Raw genomic sequence first — 18,360 nt, forward strand, 5'->3', positions numbered from 1 at the left:
GACTGCATAAATTACCTGGAGACAAAAGCATTTCTCCTGATACAATAAAAACATGCAGCTTTCTCTATACAGGATGATCTTGGTGTTCAATCCAAGCAACCTGCCTAAAAGCAGGTGTGCAAGACCAAGTTAATACTAGGGACACTACAACATGCCAAGTACAACACAATATTTAGTGTATAGTCATTAATGGAGGTAGAGTGTAACAGACAGGTCTACTTTCTAATTGTGGTAATATGTGAACCAAAGAATACACGTGCAGATAGGCAGCTGCACTCCTTTTTCTTGCTTTTCTTTCTTTATTCTAAGTCTAATGTCTACGTCTAATATCATTCCTTGTAGCTTCCCAAACGCATCTATAAAGCCAGTCTGTGGAAGAAATGACACAGCTTGATTCCTTTAATAAATGGAAATATGAGAGGAATCCATTTCATCTGTGCAGAGCAGAATTTATTAGCTAGCTACTAGCACTGAGAATCATTTCAGGAACTGAGCAGAGAACAGCATAGACTGCATTCATTTTTCCCTATTTGCACAATATTGGAAGAGCACCTCAGGAATGCAGAGGGCAAGTCCTAGTTCTTCTGCAGCCCTCGTGAGCAGTGTTAGGCTAATCACTTTCTTCAGATGACTATCCACAGAAGGGCAAGAAATGATTTTAGTGTTTATTTCCCTCTTTAGGCATAAGGAAGAAGCATTCTATTAATATATGGGGTGCAAACTGACATCCAACAATAGCTATATAGACAAAAGCATTATTTTCACTAAACAGAATCCCTTAAATTACTTCTCTTTGAGTTACAATCCTAAAAAGACTGAGTGTAAGGATGGCACATATGACCAACAAATTAATCACCAAGCACTTCACCTACAGATTTCCACAATACTCACAGAAATTTGGCTCGGTGAAGAAAAATTAACAACAGGTAAACCAATAATTTATTTGGAAAACAAGCCAGTACATTTCTGTAAAACTCATAAAAGAAGGAACAAAAAAAAAAATCAAAGATTTTTAACAAGATCAAACAAAATCATCAGAGCTGTGTAGCAAAACAGAAGGTTAATGCTGGCAATGTGACTTCAGGTTACCATTTGGGATACTAAGAAATAAAGGCCTTGGAATGCAAGTGCAAAAGCTCTATCTACTAAAGAAAGTAATTCACTCTGCTTTCTTTCATCTGTGTGAATTTCCAGAAGTTCTGTAACCTTTTCTTAAGGTCCCTACCAGCTGAAAACAGCCTTTAATATGCAAAATACTCCAGTACTCATTTTTAAAAACACTTGATGTAACTTCACAATGTCTTAAAGCAAGGAGAACAGAAAAAAAATGAATCATGAGTTGTGACAGAAAAGGACAAATGGAACAGAAACAGTAAGTACAACCACGGCTATGCAAAACACGCCTTGCCCTGCACTACTCCATGTTGTTTCAGCTGCCCCCAGATCGGGGGGAAACAGCATTTAAAGATGAGGGCTCCATCTGCCTCATTTCTCCCTGAGGATCCATACACAAAGATGTGCACTGCAAAAGGCAAGGCCCAAGTGAGGGAGCTCTAAACTCCTAAAAAAAGCAGTTGCACTGCACCCAGGCAAAGATCCAGAGAAAGGGGGGAAAATAAAGCCTCAGCACCCCCTGCAGAGACATACCTTTAATCTGCACAAACCAATATTTTAAATTAAAAATTAAAAAAAGGTAAAACGCATCATCGCATTTGCTTATGTTTGCTCTTCTTCGTTTAGAAATTAGTGCTAATTACTTCAGAAGGAAGTTTGAAAATAAGAGTTGTTCTGAGATTTTCCTGGTTACACTTGACCTTTTTCTTTCAGAGCGTAAGAGAAACCCTAGTTACCACAAATACCCACAGTTTGCAAGTTGAGTGCCTGCATTTGGCTAATTGCTAAAACGTTCCTGAGTTCACTTGATCCACACTTGCTCTATAAAATGTCTTTAAAAAAAACACATTTGCATGAAGCACTGGAGTGCAATCTTCAATAAAGAATTAGGGGGACAGGTTACTATGAACAGCAACTACACACAAGAATCACTCGAACTACTGCAGTGAAGCTCCTTGAGGATGCAGTTATTACCTAACGTAACTTATTTTAGCCAACCTTAGAAGTTGATAACTGGAAAAAAAAATGGACTGATTATTTATCATGTGCAGACAGCCTTCCACTGTGCTTCTTAGCTCATAGCTGGAATATTGATTCAGTATTAATTCATGGACATGGAGCTTCTACTTGGGGCAGTGAAAGCGTGTGCTGCAACACTTGGTTCTTCCAATGAACGAGCACCACTGCAGACATTGAGTCCCACAGAATGCACTGCACATCCTTACAAAAAAAAAAATCATCAAGGAAGGAGCTAGCAAGTGTATTAATTCTTCTTTCTGTGGCTTTCCATCTAGAGGTGGAAATAAAGATTTCCACTCCAAAGTTATGGAAAAGAACAAAGCCTCCAAATAATGAGCCAAGAAAACAAATACCTGCTATCCTAAGTGTAAAAGCAAATTCCACTTGTCCTTGACTACGTTTTCTTCTGATTTAATAAAGCTCAGTTTCATCAGTTGAAATAAATGGGACATACACTGTTTCATTCTCTTAAAATTCAATCAAGAGAAGTAAAATACTACTTATTTATTCCACTGCCAAAATAGCAGATAAAAGATATCACTTCTGGTTTCTCTTTTTATTTGAATGCCAATATTTCACATTGAAATAGGTATAACTGCAGTGACCCATGAGGAGCATTACCCACTGTTTGGTTAAGGAAAAGACTTCAGAAGCTTTTACTGATAACTATCAGGCATATCCAGTTTCAAAGCACCTCAAGTCTTTCATACAGAGAGGTTTTACTCAAAGGTTCATCTCAAACACAGAACTGATTGTTGATATGCACAGGGACAAAGAAGATACAGATTTTTCTTCCACTCTGATCCTAAGAACCACTCAGTATTTTAACTTAGCAATATTTTGCCCTTGCAAAACAGACTAAGATAACAGCTTACTGATGAGGCTATGAGACAGGGAAAGCACTTCTCCATTAGATTGCAATAACTCAATAAATTCAAGTAGGTCATATTTCAGAAAACGCAAAATAATGATCCCAGTGTGCAACTCCAAACTATCACATGACACCTCTGAAATCCAACTGTAAACTTAAGAGGCACTGAAGACTAATGCTGTGTGTGAAAGGATTGATAATTTCGTTAATTTTCTGGTTTAGCACAGTGTAGAAGCAGCATCTTTATTTTTAATATAGAAAAAACACCTTCAGCAAAGCATTCAGGTGCACATTTCTGTGGGTGTTATTAAGTAAAAGCAGTTGCTTTCCTGTGGGGGACCACATTCTCATTCACTCTACTGGCATAAAACAAAATCTAATTGATTTTACTAATGTTTCAAAATAAATTATTTATTTGAAACAACTTCAATCAGGGTCCATAAAATAAAAGGTAAAGGAAAATGACACAAAGGTAACTAAACTTCTCTTTTTTCACTGTGACATGTTCAGTCCTAAAAACTTCTAAGTGGTAAGATGTAATCTTCTCCATGAGATATTACATAATTCAAATAAACTACAATCTGTACTTTTTAACCCAGTAATACCAGCTAAATTTAACATTTTAAATGACAACCTTATCAATTTGTCTTAAAGTTCTTACTAAAATGCGGGCATCTTCAGCCTGCTCTTGAACAGTGTGCAGAGCCTCAGACAGATCCTCATCACTTTCCTGGAGACTGAATTCATCATCTGCTGACACCTAAATGAAAGGATTTAGAGAACAAGTATCAATGTTTCATACATTTTCCCAAGCACAACTGTTTCTACCTCCATGACCACTACTGAACACAATCTCATTCCCTTTAAAAACATTTTGCCCTGGTGACATTTTGTTTTAGAAACATTTGTTAAAACTAAGCTGAAATAGAATTACCTGTATCCTCTTAACACTTAATTTGGAAATAAAAGGCATAACTAAATGTCATACCAAATCTTATCAAATAAAGATATCCTCACACTTGAAAAAAGGAGGCTCGTGCCACTACTCCTCCTAGAGTAGTCTGATGTTGAAGAGAAACAAAAGAATCCAACAGGAATACTGCAGCTATCACGTAAGATAATCAATTCAGCAAATTACCTCTTCGTACTGATAATCATCCTTCAAGTCGTCTGTAATAGTGATATCTGCAGGTTTTGTTAAGGCTGAAACATTTGATGCATGCCACCTGTTAGAAGCTTAAAGGAAAACCTGGGAAAACCACGAGCACCCTCACTTCGCTGCACCAAACACAGAGGAGTTCAGAATTGAACATCTCATATCAAACACTGATCACTGCCTCATTTACCAAAGCTGATGCAAGTGCCTTAAATAATAATCACTACACATCTACGGTACAAAGATAAGTGAACTCTGAAATGCTAAAAATCCATTGCAAATTATTTACAGCTCCCCCCTATGCTTTATAGTCAGCCTTTTCATTAAAGTAACAAATGGTGTAAAACGAAACTAAAATAAACATCTCATCCACTAGCCTTACAGCTCTTGAACGCACAACAGAAATGGCTTTTGTAAGATGCACTGCTGACTGTTTCCCTAGGAAATCAGTTAGCCTACAAATGACCCACGTAAATAAACTAGAAATTAACTTCTGAAGAAGAGTCAGCAATTCACTACTTCACATGCAGCAATTTTAGATGGTAACTTCTTTTTATGAAAGGGAACAGAATAAAGATGGGGAAAAAAACTTAATATAATTTCCCCAATGTGACGTCTTCAACTAAAACAAGACAAAAAAAAAACAACACAGCTTTTTGCTACAGTTCACACAGCACAATGTCTGTAAAATTACTGTCTGTATTGAAGTTCCCAGCAGCACAGCACACAAGCTACCAGCTAAACTGTAAGCACCCAGGAGGCTCACATACCAAAAAGAATAACCACCTTTGGATGCATCTTAAGATAACAATTAGAAAGACATCGTTTTCCTTCCTAAACAAGCCAAACAAAAGAACAAAACAACTATATGAATAAGGACCTAACTTTCAGTAACCAAGTCAAAGCACATCTGTACACCTAAAGCTGCACAATTACACCACACACTTCCTACAAAAACCTATATACGTAGGTAGGAAGCTGGCATGAATGCTTCTTAAAAACTCCCTACCTAGGCTCAGGTTTGTAAAGGCAAACACCTGTGACAGACACACCCCCATATTTTCTTCTCTAATTGCTGCAGATGTGAAACATGGATTTGAATGCAAGTCACAGCCTCTCAGCATCTCCTTTCCTCCTCTGTAAAAAATTCATTTTCTAACTTCAATGATTCTCAAAGTTAATTTCTAAAACCTTAACTATGCAAGAACTCATCTTAAAAAAAAAAAAAAAAGTTGCTTGTTTTCTTTCAGAGGGAAAAGCAAATCAACAGGAGCCCCACCCACAAGTGATTAGCTTCAGCTCTACACCTGATCTCCATTGCACAAGTAATCCAGATTACAAACTAGGAATGTAATAGCAGAACAAATGAAGTGCACCGTTCAATTAATGCATCTTTCCTCAGCATAGTATGCCAGGACACACGTGTGCCCATCAAGACAATGAAATAGAACTGAGATGGCAATAGGTTGTGTTTTGGGTCAAGACTTTAAGCTGTCTCAACCAAGGTGGGATAACAGCCAGGGACTGGGGCATAAGGCTGGGCTGCAGTTGTCTGCCAGCTCCCTAGAACAGGAGCGTTCAGGACCAGGGTCTGACCACACGGCAGTGAAGCAAATCCCAATGACACCTCAACTTATTCACATCACGTTTACCAGTCTTATTACACTGTTCTCTCTAAAGCTATCTTTCATGCGGCTACAAGTCAAGCTTTAGCTCAAACTCCCACCTTGCCTGTTTCCTTCCACAGTTATCAGATCTTTCAATGCAATACACCTTCCCAAGTAAAGCACTCTGAGATAAAAACAAGGAAATGCTGTTTCCTTGCATCGCTGCAAATAGTGCACAATCTCAAATGAAAAATACTAATAGCCAAGCACACAATTAAACCACAGAACTCTTTTAACTGCTTTAAAACTACTGCATTCCCTCAAGAAAGGCAGTGCTGCTGCTGGATTGGTTTAAAAACAGCCTTTCTCAGCTGCCCGCGCAGCCTGGAGACGGGTGTGTTATTTCCAGTGAGCCCCGAGGCTCAGTCAGGGAGCCTTAATAGCAACCACCCCGCACGCTCGCCCTTCCTAGCGTTATCCCACAGCACTCCGTCCCGCCCAAAGCGGCTCGAGCCTCAGGAGAGCGCCGAAGGAAAGGCGAGCTCCACATCCCGCCCGCCTCAGGCGAAGGGAGCAGCCCTTGGCGGGGCGCAAGGATACTCTGCAGGCAGAAGGACGCCTCAGAGCCCGCAGCAGCCTCCTCCATGACAGCAGACGCACGCCGTTACCAAGGCGGCGCGGCTCTCGCGAGAGGAGGCGGAGCTCTCGCGAGAGCAGGCGGTGTGAGTCGAGGTCGCTGTCCCTTCGGTTTCACTCGTTGTTGCCGCTACCTCAGCCTGTCAGATGGCTCCTTTTTGCTGGGAGGCAAGTTCTGCTGTTTGAAAAGATGGCTTGTGGAGTGCTCCACTGACTTCTGCACACGCATTTCTCGTTTTTCAGGGGAGAAGGGACAAGAGAAAGCCATCAGCTCACCTTTCTGAATGGGCAGATGTGGGCATCATGGTGACAGTGAAAAGGCCGTCGTCCCATGGTGCAGCATGGGACCACAGCTGGAAGCGAGAACGAGTTGGCAAACATCTTGCTCCAACTTCTGCTGTGCCATCTGGTTTCCAGTTAGGCAACTGACATTAAGTGCATTCTCTCTGTATTACCATCTGGCAGCTGCTTGTACAACAACGCAGCGACACACAGAATTTGGCGAGCAGTTATCTTAAGAAGCATATCAAGGAGATTTGAAACACTGATTCTGAATCAAAAATGGCTTACCAGAAGGGAAGTTCCTTTAGCTGATGGCTTTGCATGCACAGAGTATGGCTGGTAGGGAAACAGAATGGGAAGTTCTATATCCTTGTACTGTGCATGTATTCATTGTACAGAAGTCCCATAAAAGTTTCTGAGGGGGTAACCATTCAGCTTTCTGAAGAGTGTAATATTGCATGCAGTGAAGTTTTGCCATGCTATGGAGGTATGCTCCAAAATCAGAAAAGGGCTTTTTTCTTTTCCTGAAATGATGTGTGATAAGAGTGAGCTCAGTAAGGAAAAATCACAGTAATAATTAGTTCAGACACAAGTCTCAAAAATACCTCAACAAATCTCAGCTAGGAATGTAAGAACAGTCAACTGTAATGCAACTGGAGAATGAAATACAGTGAAACAGATGTAGCATCAGGTCTTTGTGTTTCTGAATGTCAAATCAGTAAAGTTTAAGGGGCCCCTGTGACCCTGCTGGGTTTTAAACGTAACAGAAAGGAGTGATTTAAGACATGGAGTAGAAGTTTCAAAAAAAGATTCCCTGACAAAACCTATCAACATAGGTATTCTAGTCTGCTTCTTGCTGAGCATTCCTGCCTCTTTCCTAGTATTTGTGCCGATGCTCATAAGATCCTTGTAATTTAAACGATGTGAAAACTAAATCAGAAGAAGGGGTTGTTGATTGGTTGGGAATTTCTTTTCCTTTGGTTTATTTTATTATTATTATTATTTTTTTAATTTCAGGAAGAGCAAAACTGGATTGTGAGATATTCTGCAGTCATAATTAATCTTCTTATTCGATGCAGTGCTTACTTTGTCTTTACACATCTGAATCATATTCAGTGTTTAATCTTCTACTACGTCTCCAGACATTTCTGTAGATGAGACCTAGGTGTATGGGAACTGCTGAATCACGGCCTGAACCACTGATTGGTCAGCTAAGATAAGCACCAAGTCAGCCATGGCCCACAGGTGAAGGTGATATACCTGTGTGAGTGGAAGGGGTGGAGCCTGGTCCACCTCTCCCAAACCCCATTTAAGAGCTGACCACCACCAGGGAAGGATCTCTTCTTGGAGATCCCTTCCAAGTGGAGTTTCCTGTAAGCCTTGTCATCCTAAAGGTGAGTCATCCTAAAGGTAAGCCATCTTCCTTTTTGTATTATTTGTATACTGTTTATATAGAACTACTTAAAATATACCGTCCCCTATACTATCTTTTTGCGGAGTACTATCCTTGGGAGTTATTTACCCCACGCTAGGATGTACTAAGTTTCTGGAAATAAAGCTTTGAGCTACCTTCATAAAAATAAGAATTTCAGATCTGAAATGCACCAGCAGCCCTGCCGTTTTTCATTTTTCCAAGCACTTTATTAAAAGCATCACTAGCATTGGAATACCAGTCTTGCAACAAAATTACCTGATCCAAAATCCATTATTTGAGGAATTACTGAACTTCAGTCTGGTTTCAATTTCACACAGCTTCTTCACCTGAAAGCGTGTGAGACAATTGCTTCTCAAAAACCACAGTATGAGTGCAAACCAAAGTACGAATAGGTTTGAATCCACTTACAGAAAAATTTGGGATGAGCAGTCAGGAATATAGGGGTACATAGATGGCTGCACAGATTTTGCAGGGCACAGAACTGTGGAGTGCAGGTTTTCTACTGCAGACCAGACTATAATGGATACAGTCTGGCCTACACGCTGTAATGTATAACAAAAGTTACCCCATCCATGCTGATACTGCTGTCTCCAAGAACTGCAGCCTCCATATCTTCTGCCGTTGTTCCCTTTGAAGTTTCTCAGGAACATTGGACAGATGGCACATTTTGACTCCCCACGTACTGAATGGGGAGTATTTCTGTAGCACAGACAGGAATAAATTGTACTAAAAGAGAGAAGAGAGAGTTGACAAAGTCATTTTTGATTTTAGAAGTGTGAGTGACCCGTGTTGTCTTAGAACTCTAGTTTTATGAGCGCAGAGTTATTTATGCAGCTTAAAGGAACTAATGATCATCTGTTCCTGGTAATTAGCAGCTTTTTGTGTCATAATTTCTTCTGCTCTTGGAAACTGAGTTTAGTTAACATAGTTTTCCATATTATGTGTTGTTAGATGTTTCCACAGATGAGCTGCTTTGTGCTCTAAGTTACCTACATTTGAAAAGCATCCTCCTTGACACAGGAACAAGGAAAACAAAAACCCATGTTGCCCTAACAGAGACAAGAACTGAGATATCTTGTTAGAAAATGCACAAACTAGAGGACAAGTAACAGGAAGATAACAGGAATGATTACTTTGTCTTACCGTACTTCTGAAGTAATGTACTGCTTATTACTCACACAGTGCATTTTCCCTTCAGAAGTCTGAGTCTCATACTGATTAGCACATGCCAAAATCATTGTTTTCCTGCTCCCCTTCTCTACCTGCTTGATTTGTTAAAGAAAAAAGGACGAAAAAGCACACGTTAAACCCCAGCGTGGCCAAGCTTTCTGTCAGTCAGCTCAAACATAGACTGAAAAGAATCTATCCAGAGAAAATATATAAATTATTCAGGACTGTTGGGTGCTTCCAAAAAATCTCTTAAAATTTCTCCCTGCCCCAGTCCTCTCCTGCCAGCTGTATCCTAATCAGCTCAGCACAGAGTACTTCACTTCCTCCCACCCTTTTTATGCCAGAACACCTGCTTGCTTTCTCTTTGGTGCTTTCCCTGCTTCCTCATTGCTTCTTTTTTGCTTGGGTTTTTCCCACTCTGACTTGTGAGCGACCTCGTTTGAAGTCTGACCATTTCAGATTGCGTTGTTAGCAGGTTTGGGATCCTCGGGTGGTTCTTCAGTGCGTTATCTTTGCAGAGATTCACCCGGAGGACAGTATGCATTTCTTCCTGGCTGTTTTCCTGGAGTAAAAACAAGAATTGGTCACCAAATGCAAAGGTCACTGAATTTGGTGCCAGATAGGCAAGGAGCAGCTGGTGAGTTGTAGCCAAGAAGCGACATTTGTTACCAGAGTATTTAGCCAAGCCTCTGCTGAGTGCTTGAAGCCAGTTGTATTGACTGATTGAGATGAGCAGGGAATTTTAATTTTCCCAGTGCTGTTTTGTTTGTTCCTAGTGCAAGGCAATTTTCTCACATGCGGGATGTGAAGATAGAAATAATTAGAAGTCAAATCACCAAACTCCAATCTGTCTTAGCTGAAGGCAGCATGGGTGTGTACAAGCTTCTATGTGTTGTTATAATGGAGACTGTACAGTCTTTATGTCCACTTTTTTGCTTCCTTTATTAAGTTAGAGAATTTGGGGCAATAATTAAATACAAATATTATCCCTTATCCAACATGCTGTTTTGTTTTTCAAAAGTCTTTTATGTCCAGTACATTCCAGCTTGTGATGTAGGTGAAGTCTACATCATGTTTTGGTTTTCATTTTCACGTATCCCTGATGAAAGCTATAGTGCAATATTGACGCCCTATACTTAAATGTCAAACCTTTGCTTTCAGGTTTTTGTAATATTTTGTTTAAATATTGAAGTGTCAGAGAATTGCAGTCTGGAAATGCTATGTTTAAGTTCTTGGCTCTTGTTTTATAGCACAGCCATAACTCTTGCTACTGAGCCATTTGCTCATATTGGTATGAGTAAGTGTTGGTAATTCAGCTTCTCTTAAACAAGATCTTGGGCACCGTGCGTTGCATTTGGAGGCACCCAGACTGGTTTAAAGCGTGCTAGCACATATGCCAGAAGCTTAACTTAATGTCAACCCTGCTTGCTATATAATTCATGCTACTCCTGTACTTCAGATGCATTCCCAGTAATTACAGCCAAATCCTCAGGGTAATCTGAGGAGAGGCGTAATGGTTTGGGACACCAGACACTAAGGAAGGTCCTCTAGCATTTCACTGATGAGACCTTAAAAATTACTATGCAATCTTCATCTGCTTTCTGAAAAGAGCGATTGCAGCACCCAGGGAAAGCTTACTGTATACGAGCCCTCACACTTCCACTGTCTAATCCCTGAACTGAGATGAGGTTCCTGAAGCCCCAAGAAGGATGTCGTTTCACACACAATTCTCCTGAGCGCTGCATGTTGACCAGATGAGACAGCTCCTGGCTCTGTGTTGGTTACTGTACTAAAGCACATGTTTATGAGGCTTTGAGGGCTACTGATTCCTTACCACTGGTTGGGAATATGGTGAAATGTATCCTTACTTTGAAGTTGAGGTTCTCTATCTATCTGGGGACTACAGTGTTTCTCTTCAAATTAAATAATAATAATAAATTGTAGAAATACTTCACTGCCACAGCACTTTTCTGACTCTTCAACGTACATAGGTGGTTCAGAAGATAACGATCAGTCGACTAAATCTGCCTCTAATAAATATCCAACAAGAATGTGTTTTATTGCAATGTAATACAAGTATCTCCATAGGGCAGCACGACCAGGTCTCCTGTGATAGTGCTATTCAGAAGAGATCATTTAGTACAGCTCCATACCTACTGCGCTCTCCCAGGAGCATAAAAGTAATTCAAAGCCCACACCTGTGAAGCTTCTTATAGTCCATTCCATCTGATGGTGGAAAATCCAAAACAAAATACAGAAAACTGAAGGTAGGCTGAGTAAACTAATATATATATGTGTTTTTTGACATTTCCATCACAGATGTGCAATTTTCGCTCAACAGTTTTGGTAATCCTTTTTTTTTTTTCTTCTCATAGCAGAAGAAATATTGCAGTTTTCACAAGCCAGGGCCCACAGATCATTTTTGAGCATACAACAAGTGAGTACAGTCGTAATTCCCGCTCTTGCAGGGGAGAACATAGCTGGCTTTAAGTAGTATTGCTTGCATATGAAAACGTCTTTACACACCAGGTTGGGTTCTGAGTGGGCTGAAGTTGTTGCAGGAGCATGCATCCAGCTTTTCAGCCAAAGTATATTTAGCTTACAAGTTACCATGTGGGGGATCTCCTAGCTGTCAGATCTAGTGTTAAGTAGAATCTCCTTGCTTAATGCTTTCAGATCACTCCATCCAGCCGAGTACGCTCATGATCATAGTTAAAGGCAGAAAAGGAGGTTCTTCCCTTTGGGAATCGCTTCTTCTAAGCCTCCTGGGATCATGGGAAGCAGTCACAGTTGAGGGCACAGCAGTCAGAGCCACTGCCCAGTCTGCCTCCCTCTAGGCTTCAACACGGGAAAGCACAAAGCTCTATTTTTCTTTCTGTACAATCATCATCACCTTTGAGTAAAAATCTAGTTCAGCACAGTGCATCTGTTGAGGTGACTTAACAGAAGCACACAACCAAATTGGCATTTAATTAAAAAGTGCATGTGCAATGAAAAATACTGAGCATAAGGAAATTCAGAACCAACTTTTAAGAGATTATCAGCATTAAAACTGCCATGGAGATGGCACAAATACTTAATTGAAATGTGGTGTATGGAAACAGTCACAATGAGAAGGGTTGAAGGATTCAGCATTCATCATCTGAAGCCTAGTTGTAATCAGTAAAAATAAATAAATCACAATGCATGTATATTGATGGTATTTTAAATAAACACTGTGAAAGAAAATCATTCCTGGGAAGAATTAGCTACATATCCATCCAAGAATGTTGTCTGTAGTTCCAGAAAGCCAGGCATTGCTTTCCATTATGGTGTGTTACTGGAAAATGTGATTTGTTTGCTGCCTTGCCCATAGGTGAGGAGCAGCACGCAGCCACACTCAGAAAAGATACAGGAGAGAAAATGACACAATGTGCTGATGCTGGTCTGTTCCTGGTGGGCTTATGGAAAAACCTGCAGGAAAAACTCACTGCCTCCAACCCTACCTGAGCCAGGTCTTCAAAACATGACTGGGCACCAGCATATCTCCTGCTAATCCAAGGTAAAGATGTGGACAGATGGCTTTTTTTGTTCTGTTTTGTTCGTCTGCAGGAGTTAGATCTTCATGCAAAAAAATAAATCAGGCTTCTTCTGTAATTGGTTGCATCACCTGATGCACAGGACAGCCCTGCTGGAAGAGCTGGGTGCCACCAGGACCCCTTCCCTTTTCACTGGCCCCCATTCCCCGCCAAGTCTCCCATGTGGATGAAGAGCACACACACACACCGTGATGCAGTGTGTCTGTTTGCATGAGGTGTCAGAACCCCGGTGTCACTTCTAAAGCACAACAGCCTTTCGTCTGCACTCCACTCCATGCAGCAGAGCACCCTGCCAGCCTTCACCCCCCTGGCCCACACCTGGTAATTCTGCACTGAGCCAGCCATTACTTAGGCTGGATGCAGTCAGCTCTTGCATCGAAGACATTTATCACCTTTACAAGTGAAAGATTCCCCAGTGAATAATTCTGCAAGGCAGAATCACCCTCCTGGTCCATTTTTCCAGCCCAAGACTGTGTCTAACAAGCACCCAGTGAGACGTGTGGACTACAAGCATTAACAGTGTAAAAATCTTGGTGTATACCATACATACAGGCATCAAAATACAAACCCGTGGACCCAACCCTCAGTAAAGTCAGATGAAGTTTCCCTGTCAACTGAAGATGGACCTGGACTGGAGTTAGCAAAATGAACCCATCCATACCCGTTGCTCACAAGCTTTCATTACAAGCATCATTCCTGGCTTTCAGGAAGCCACTTGTTATTTACTTAACAGCCAGCAGGCAAATTGATTTGCACAAAATTTATAACAGTGGCAATAAATAAATAGCAGCTGTTATGGTGCCCGGCAAATCAGAGGCTAAAGAGGGCAAGCGATGTCAGCTATGTTTTCTTCCCCCCTCGAGTTTTTTTAAATTAGATTTGCTATACTTCATAAGCACATGGCTAAGTCTGTTTTCTCCTCATTTGCACACGAATCTCTGCTTGATAAATGTATCAGGGCGGTGCAGAGAACTTATTTCTTTCATCTGTGTAATATCCCTAGGGCTCCCTGGCTTGCTTTCTGCAAAATAAAGAGCTGAAATATTCCCTGGCTCCTGGAGGCAGTTGGTTATGACCACAATCTGACCGATGTTTTCCAGCTGCTTCAGTTAGTCCAGCTCCAAAGTGTTATCCTTCCTCACGAGCTGCCTGGCTCGCAGCAGGTTTTAGAGCAGGAGGAGTGCAGGAATAAGCTCCATTTTGCCCACTGAGCTGTCTAACATACACGAAGGAACATTTTGACCAGTAAGCCCCACAAAGGCACTTTGCTGGTTTCATTATCACACCGTACAATGTCTTCATTTGCATTTGATTAACTTCACCATGAGAAGGCAGATCTGGGTGTAGACTTCGCAGTCGGACTCTGTGCAGTGGGGCAGAATCTCCAAGCCCAAAGATTTGCTCCTGCATATAAATATAGACCTCAGCTTCACAGCTTAATCCACCTTGGATGTATGGAGCACGATGATATGGCACTGCACGTGGTTTTACAGAGACACAGGTTGTTAGGCTGCAGCTTTGTTCACCACCGTTAACCACGCCGCCTCAATTAATCGTGCACCCAACGCGCCATAAATCTGTTAATTAAAATAAGATCTTTTACTTTAGTATTTTTTAACAGCCTTCCTTCTAGACGTGCGTTCAGTTCTGCTTCTTCCACTGTACTGCATCTATTTCCACCAGTCACAGCTAATTAGCAGTGGACGAGCTACACCACTGCAGAGCTGAACTGATGCTGGAAGCTGCTCACAGCTCACAGCTCACAGCCAGCTCCTGGGGTCGTGGGCACTGGGTGAGGAGCTCCCACAGAGGCAGCTCCGTGCCTACATCTCTGCACCTACAGCCACTCATCACAGCCTGGCACGCACACTGAGCACAGCCAGAGCCGCTGCACATCCATTGCACGGCCAATGCTGCCCCCCTAGTGCAAAGCAAAGAATAGGTACGCACTGGGCGGGAGGGACAGCATCTGCCCCGCAGTGTGCGCGGGGATCTGCGCCGGGCATGGAGGCGCGGGATGTTTTATCCACCGGGTTGCAGGAATGCCAGCACAGGCACGGCGCTAACTGCTTGGGGGCTGCCGCTCACACTCAGACGGGGTGGAAAAATCACTGCAGCGGAGCCTTAAAAGATGCGGCGGGGCATTTAACTGACGGAAAACGACTTCGCCGCGTCTCAATGCGTTAGGTGCCGTGAATGTTTAAGAGCGCGCAGAGAATGTTCGGCATGGAGAACACCAACGCTTCGGCCTAGGGGCTGAATAGTTTGCGAACGGCGCCGCGCTGCTCGAGTTTCCCGGCGCGGCTGTGGGCTCCGCATGGCAATGCTGACACCTGCCGGGAGCGGGCGGAACGGGGACGGGGACGCGGGGAGGAGCGCGCCTCGAAGCCGCGACACAAATAGCGGCGGAGACGGCGGGGAGGGCGAGGCTGCGCGTGCATCGACGTGGCCGCGTGTCAGAAAGTTGCAGAAGTTTGCAGGAAAATATTATCCCTAAGTGCGTTTTTTAAGAGCGCCGCGGTTGGAGCATCCCTAACGATGAGCTATTGATTTCTTTAACGAAGCAGTGCTGCAGCCGTTGTACCTCCGCAGCACCAGCAGCGTCCTGCAGCCGCCCTGCTGTGCCTCTGACCAAGCCCTCTGCAACGAGAAAAACTCCCCAGGCAGGTTGGTGATGGGGGTGCTCTCAGGTGTGGAGAGCACGAGCCAAGCCCCTCTTTTGCTCAGTTTGGACTCAGATCCCCTTTCTGCTTGCCCTAGTATTGGCCCATCCAGACGAGCAACATTTTTCCCTCTGCTTCCACAGCATTGCGCTGAGGGGAGGGGGAAACAAGCAGTAAAAAGCATCTTTGTGAGACAGAAAATTGGTATCTCGCCGAGCTGTTCTCTATCCTAGTATTTGTAACGCAGCACTGCCTGCCTCTTGCAGCACACGTGTGTGCCATGAGCAGCCAGGGGAAGCTCAGCACGGCAAGGTGCTGCCTCTGGCTTTCACCTTGCAGGGGCTCGCGTGGCCCACATCTCTGGGTGGAGGTCTTCAGGTTCTGGGCACTGAGCTCCCTGCTCTCCATTGGTTACCGCTGTGTTTTGGCACCTTCCAACTTCCCTAACGTTTAAGGAGAGGTGAGGAAAGGCAGTTAGAGGTGATGATATAATCCTGCTCCGGTTGTTTTTCTTGAGTGTATGAGGTAATGAGTGACTTTAGTACTTGAAAGGTGCTGTGAGAAGCTGCAGGGCGTGTGTGGATGCCAGCGTTTTATGGAAGGGGTGCTTTTATTGCCAACAGGCTAAAAAAAATCTCTGGGATTAATAAGGCTGGATGTTATTGCATGTCAGGTGTTATTGTGAATTATAAAGTACTTCTTACTCGGTGGGTAATGAAAACACTTGGCACTCAGTCCCAGTCGCTCAGGGTAGACGATGGCAGCTTCATCTGCAACAGCCGTCCTGACCCGGAACTTTCTGTCATTTGAGATGATATTTTAGTGCTGCCTTTTGCTTTCAGCTGAGCTCAGGGCAGCTCCACCATTCACAGTGCCAACTAATAGAGTCCTAAGGCAAAAGAGGGGGACACGGCGTGCTGTGGTGGCAGTGCACCCCAACACTGCTCCAAGTGCACGTGTGGATGGATGCTCACTGCGTGGCATTGCTGAGTTGGTCCTCTGATAACACAGGCTGCTGTTCACAACTGTGTAAAGGGAGCAGGAAGAGAAAATACTCCGAGGTTATTGAGATGCTGTCCTCTGAGATACAAAGGCGCATCAGGAGAACAGCAAGGAATAATCTCTGGGATTACTGCAGCAGTCAGGGCAGCCCAACACGAGAGACACTGCTAATACCTTAGGGATGAGAGGAACTTGCAGCCAGCCCTCCTCTGAAATGCAGTCGGAGAATGACCACAGATGCTTTACAGGAGACTTAATTGTCCTTGCCAACAAGGCTCATTATCCATACACAAACATATGTGCTGCTTTTTTAACAGCAAAGTGCACTTTTTCAAGAGAGTATTTTACATCTGAACTGCTTGAGTGTCAAATTAGATGAGTCTGGCTTGCTTTTAATTATGCCAGTCATTGGTTTGTGCAGAAGGAGAAGGGCTGCTCTACTTCTGAAGGCAACGAGGATCGCTACGTACAAAACAGTCTCATCATTCCATGGGAGCAGTGCTGGAGATCAGCAATGAGTCTGAATTCCCATTTCAGAAGGTTTTTGCTCTGGGTTTCAGCCAGGATCACCTTTTCAAGAGGTTTCTACCCCTTGTTGATTCAAGTTGTATGCAAAACGAGAGCTGGTCCCTGAGTGCTGCCCCACACCTCCTGCAGTCAGCCCTACTTCCGCAGGCAGGTGGAAAACGCAGCCAGGCTAGATGAATAACTTCTTTTATCCTCATTGTGCATTCACGTAAAGCAGTCAGGAGATTCATCTTTTTTTCCAAGGCATCGCATGGACGTTAACCACGAGGCCTGTTCACATCTTCTCTGTTTGGCCAGATTTTTCAAGTAATGAAGATAACCATGCCAGTAATCAAATTGCTAGATATTCTAGTGGGAGAAGCGTAGCTTAAACAGGCCTGGCACAGCGCACCACGTTCGCAGAGCCTGAGCAGTTCCCAGCAGGTTGGAATCACTGGGGTTATTTTGTCTGCAGTGTGGTCGGGTGCTCCAGGAGCCCCAGCACTGCGATTCAGTGCTGCTAACACAACCTCTGCCGCCTCCATGCGTGGACTTTCCAAAGCACAGCTTGCCCTTCTTTATTTCTTAGGAATAAAAACTGATGCCCAGGCCTGGCGCCTATCAGGGCAAGGCACGGCCTTGCGTAAATCTCTCCCATGAACAGCACAGCAGACTTGGCAAGCATATTCTTGGGGTGCTGAAGTTTTGCTTTTTCTAATAACCAGCTTATTACATTAAAGTGGGATTCTGTGATGATGAAAGCCATAGTTAAAGCATTGAAAGCCCTCAAAAAGTCTGTATTCATGACGAACTTAGCAGGAAAGCCTCTGCGTGTATAGGACTGGGGAACCTGATGCCTGCAGCAAGTCTCAGCTCATACTATTTGCAAATAAAAGTTCAGGTTTGAAACTCTTAACTCGGGGCTCAGACTCTCACATGAATGTGAAAAAACCCCTAAGAATCAATTCAAGATTTCTGCTGTCAGAGCAAGGCCACAAACTGAGGCTCTTCAGCCTCCTGAGTGCCACTTCTGAAATCTCAAGGTACTTGGTACTCTTCAGTAGTGGGGGGGAACTGCATGAGTGATGGCTGTCACTTCTCAGCTAGTTCTGAAGTGAGGAGTCCTGCCTGTTAGCACCAAAAGCAGCATCAGCACACCAGTGTGTGCAGCCTGCAGAGGGAGCAGTAGCTGTGTCCCGTGGGTGGAAGAGCTCTGGGCACAAGGAGCAGCACAGGGTGGGAATGGCAGGGACAAGGGGCCCTTTGTGCCCTTGTTATGGTTCCCAAACCTGTAGGATTTGGCTGTGTTCAAAACTTACA

General features: G+C 43.3%; 1 protein-coding gene across 1 annotated transcript in view; it reads right to left on the minus strand.

Annotated features, from left to right (window-relative positions):
- SPAG16 (sperm associated antigen 16) overlaps positions 1-4,958 on the minus strand; it is a 337,389-nt gene extending 332,431 nt beyond the window's left edge. The window contains 3 exon segments of the mRNA XM_065750928.1: positions 3,666-3,764; positions 4,143-4,207; positions 4,931-4,958. Coding sequence (XP_065607000.1) covers positions 3,666-3,764; positions 4,143-4,207; positions 4,931-4,958 — 192 coding nt within the window.
- Positions 4,959-18,360: the final 13,402 nt, after the last annotated feature.

This window comes from Cyrtonyx montezumae, unplaced genomic scaffold (assembly GCF_038088225.1).
Source record: "Cyrtonyx montezumae isolate F1298 unplaced genomic scaffold, pur_monq_1.0 scaffold_7, whole genome shotgun sequence".
NCBI lineage: Eukaryota > Metazoa > Chordata > Aves > Galliformes > Odontophoridae > Cyrtonyx > Cyrtonyx montezumae.